Source organism: Trypanosoma conorhini (genome assembly GCF_003719485.1).
Source record: "Trypanosoma conorhini strain 025E chromosome Unknown Tco_14.4_contig_00510, whole genome shotgun sequence".
Taxonomy (NCBI): Eukaryota; Euglenozoa; class Kinetoplastea; order Trypanosomatida; family Trypanosomatidae; genus Trypanosoma; species Trypanosoma conorhini.
Window position 1 is genome coordinate 1 of NW_021704597.1, and position 3,903 is coordinate 3,903.

The 3,903-nt window shown below is 63.1% G+C and overlaps 2 protein-coding genes across 2 annotated transcripts, besides 4 other annotated features; both read right to left on the bottom strand.

The window, feature by feature from the left end:
* The first annotated feature begins 232 nt into the window (after positions 1–232).
* Positions 233–275: a microsatellite.
* A 678-nt stretch (positions 276–953) lies between these two features.
* Positions 954–1,934, bottom strand: Tco025E_07004 (membrane protein containing DUF1295; the record flags this gene model as incomplete). The annotated part of the gene is made up of 1 exon (XM_029373871.1): positions 954–1,934. The coding sequence occupies one exon, from the start codon at positions 1,932–1,934 to the stop codon at positions 954–956; it is 981 nt and encodes a 326-aa protein (XP_029226018.1).
* A 29-nt stretch (positions 1,935–1,963) lies between these two features.
* Positions 1,964–1,997: a microsatellite.
* A 208-nt stretch (positions 1,998–2,205) lies between these two features.
* Positions 2,206–2,227: a microsatellite.
* A 101-nt stretch (positions 2,228–2,328) lies between these two features.
* Positions 2,329–2,401: a microsatellite.
* Positions 2,402–2,559: 158 nt separating this feature from the next.
* Tco025E_07005 (isovaleryl-CoA dehydrogenase) lies at positions 2,560–3,789 on the bottom strand (the record flags this gene model as incomplete). The annotated part of the gene is made up of 1 exon (XM_029373872.1): positions 2,560–3,789. One exon carries the CDS (start codon positions 3,787–3,789, stop codon positions 2,560–2,562), a length of 1,230 nt encoding a protein of 409 aa, XP_029226019.1.
* Positions 3,790–3,903: the final 114 nt, after the last annotated feature.

Here is a 3,903-nt window from a genome sequence, read left to right on the forward strand (position 1 = left end):
GGCGTCGCTCAAACTGTTTGGACCTCGAACAATGTCTGTCCATCGCGGCGCGGGCGTGCAGGCAAACGTGCGCGCCGCTCGGCGGCAGCGCGACGCAGCCAGAAAGGCAGGGGGGAGGGAAGGGAAGAGGCGGGAGCCGCCTCAGTGTGAGCTGAGTTGGAAGTTCTCTCTTCACGCGCTGTCGGCGTCAGGCTGACAGGAAACTGTGGAATCTCATCACGCGTCGCCGCCGTCTCCCTCGCGCCCTCCTCTCTCGTTCTCGTTCTCGTTCTCGTGCCGCCTCGCCGGCCACCGCCGCCCTTCTGGCGGGGGAGGGGCCGCGGCGCAAACTCTCGCACAACCGGACAGGGGCGTCGCGCGTGGCACCGACCGCAGGCCACCGGCCCAAGGGATGTTGCGCTTCCGGCCCGTTCGCTCGCTTCTCGGGGCGCCGATGCACCCGCGCGCCCAGTGCCGCGGGGCGGCGGGTCTCAAGGCGCGCCTTCGCCGGTCGCGGGGCTAGTGTCGTCGTTGCAAAGGCGCCTAATATCGTCTTGGGGCCGTTGACTATCTGATTTGTTCTAGCTTTTAACTTTCTTCCCTTTCTTGTTGTATGTTTGGTCCACAGCGGAACGGCAGCAAAGGGAAGAGAACCACTTTGTTTGGTTTCTGTGTGCAGGTGTGAGTGCAATTTTTTCGTGCGGGTGTGGCATGCTTGTGGGCGAGAGGCCGATTCACTGGCTCGCGTGCTTTTACATCACTTTGACAGTAGTTGGCTCCACGCGGCTCTCAACTGGGCGTGGAGGCGCTGGGCCTCGATCGGGCTGTTGACATTTGTGGGTTTTTGATTTTTATTTTTATCCTCTTCTTTTGTGTGTGGCCTCCGTTAATGTCACATGAGAAGCGACGCTGGGGGTGGCTTACATGGTGGTGTACATGCGGCACCGCGCCGCGCCCGGCCCCTCCGCGGGCGTCTACGTGGACTTGCGGGACTGCTGCTGCTGCCGCTGCTGCTGCAGGAGGAAGAGCGTGCGGGCGGTGGTGGACCGCACCGCGGGCACGAGCATCGGCGTGGTCTGCTGGTATAGGGCGTACGCCGGGTACTTTTCCCGCGACAGCCTCTCCGTGACGCGGGCGGTGGAGTACCTCAGCAGCAGCTGCAGCGTGGCGCAGCCCGCCCACTGCCACCAGACGAAGCCGCCGTGCACGAGAGCCGCCAGCGCAACGGCCACCCACACGCAGCCCTCGCAGAACACGTTGAGGTGGCGGCTGTGGCCAAATACGCCAGTGATGCAAAATCCTGGCGAGGCGGTTCGGCTTTGCTGGCCGTCGGCCGAGCCTCCTCTACGTCGAGCCTGCGCTGCGTGCTTGCCGCGCTGAAACCGTTGCTGCTGCTCGTCGCAGAGGGTTTCAAAGAAGATAAGCGCGAGGATGGCCGCCCCGACGAGGACGTCTTTGCCGCCAACGGCGACGGCGGGAATGTTCATGACGGGGAGGGTGATGCCCCACAGCAGCGCGGTTTGGAAGACGGCGATGGCGCTGAAGCTGAAGAGCTCCCAGAGAAGCGGGTTCCGCATGCAGCGCCAGCTGCGAATGTACGTCCAGCGGTGGTCTTGGTGGCCGCGCGAGTACCCGCCGCGGCGGGCGAAATTGAGCGTTAGGCGAGCCCCCCAGAGCGTGATGAGGGCACCGTACATGAGGGGCGCACTGTTCAGCGCGGCGTGGCCGGTGCCGGCGCGGAGCGTGTAGCCGATGTGGATCCACGCGTAGACCACAGGCATAATCGACCAGGAACGATCCACCCACGAGTAGTTGCGGTGCACGACGGAGGCGGCGTACATGACGAGGGCCACCACCAGCATGAGCGCCAGCGTTGCGTCGTAGGAGGAGGCGGGCAGCGAGTTCAGCGAGTCCCGCAGGAACGCAGCGGAATCGGATAGCAAGCGAGGATACATTGGCCCGTCGGCGGGGTGTCTTGCGTTAACTCGCTCCCTCTCTCTCTCTCCCTCTGTGTGTCTGTGTGTGCCTGTGTCTTGCCTCGGCGTTACCGCCTCCTCCGCACCCTGGAAGTTACCTCGCGGTTTTGCTTGCGCACCCTTCGCGCCACTGCGCAATTGAAGGCATGGCGGAGCGTAGCGGCGCCGACCGGCAAAAGGCAAAAACAAAGACGTAGAAACGCAGCAGGAAATAAAACACCAGCAGGGTGAGAAAGGAAAAAAAAAAAAACAGCAGCAGCAGCAGCGGCGGCCCAGCCACTGGACGCCAAACCACGAGCCAAGCAGGAAACAAGCGGTTAAAATAAACAATGTTCAAAGAAGCTACCTTAAAGGGCGTGAAACTCACACAGAAGCGTGCTGCTGTCGTACGCGTGTGTGAGTGTATCTCTGTGCGTGTGTGTGCGTGCGTGCGTCTCTGAGTTGTGGGGTCGCGGCACTTCCCTCCGCCGCGTTTTATTCACGTGGGCATCCAGAGTGTCCGCCGTGCCGCGACCGAGCGTTGCACTCCCGTGTAGCTCACGTCTACACCAGTCCCTATTTCTCTTTTGTTGTTGTTGCTGACGTTTTACGGCGCGTTGCTGTTCTACAACCCCCTCATCAAGTCCTTTGTAATGTTTTTCTGGTGCGCCTCGAGCGTGCCGCCGCCGATCTCAAGCAGCTTCGCGTCCCGCCAGAGCCGCTCCACCGGCATGTCGCGCGAGTACCCCATGCCGCCCATCACCTGCATCGCGTTGTCCGCCACACGCTTCGCGACGGGAGCGGCAAACAACTTGCAGGCGTCGCTGCCAAGGCGATTGTGCGACGTTGGCGACACGCTGCGGCTGACGGCGTACGTGAGTGCCTTGGCGGCCTCCGTGTCCGCGTAGCTCTCGGCGATGAGGCGCTGGATCTGGCCGTAGTTCCAGATCGGCTTCCCAAACGCCTGGCGCTCGCCGGCGTAGCGGACCATCAGCTCCACGCAGCGGTCTGCGATGCCGACGGCCATAGCGGCCAGCGTGAGGCGCTCGATCTCGAGGTTGCGCATCATCCCCACCACGCCCCTCCCCTCCGCCCCCAGCAGGTTCTCCTCGCCGAGCTCCACGTTGTCAAAGAAAAGCTGACACATCTGGGAGCTGCGCATGCCGCACTTGTCGATTTTTGCGCCGCAGGTGAACCCCGGCGTCCCCTTCTCCACCACGAAGGTCGTGATTTTCCCTGCCACCTTGGCGTAGAGGAGCACCACGTCGGCGACGGTGCCGTTCGTGATCCACGTCTTGGAGCCGTTCAGGACGTACCTCCCGTCGCCCGTCTTTTTGGCGGTGGTGGACATCCCCAGCACGTCGGTGCCCGCGCCCGGCTCCGACATGCACATGGCGCCGATATGCTCGCCGGAGAGCACCTTCGGCAGCCACCGCTCGCGCTGCGCGGGGGTGGCGGAGTTGTAGAAGTTGTTGACGAAGAGGACGGAGTGCGCCAGGTAGGCGAGGCAGAAGCCGGGGTCCGCCCTGGAGAGCTCGTGGTGCACGATGACGTAGGCGGAGGCGTCCATCCCCGCCCCGCCGGCCTCCTCCGGGACGGTCACGCCAAGCACGCCGAGCTCGCCCAGCTCGCGCATGAGGTCGCGGCTGAAGCGCATCTCGATGTCGCTCTGCCTCGCCAGGGGCTCGACCCGCTCCGTCGCGAACCGCGCAATCGTCTCCCGCAGCATCTTGTGCTCCGGGGTTGGGTTGAAGAGGAAGTCCATGGAGGCGGCGGAGGCAAAGCGGCGCGCCACCCCGGCCGCGGGGGACACGCCAGCCAGCCGCAGCTGCGAAAGGCGCCGTACGGAGAGCATTGCTTTTCTTTTCCTTTTATATTCTTTGTTGTTGTTTTTTTTGTTTTACGCGTCTACTTTAGCTTTTATCCGTCACTGTGAATGCGTATGATGTCCCCGACTAGGGAGAGAAGG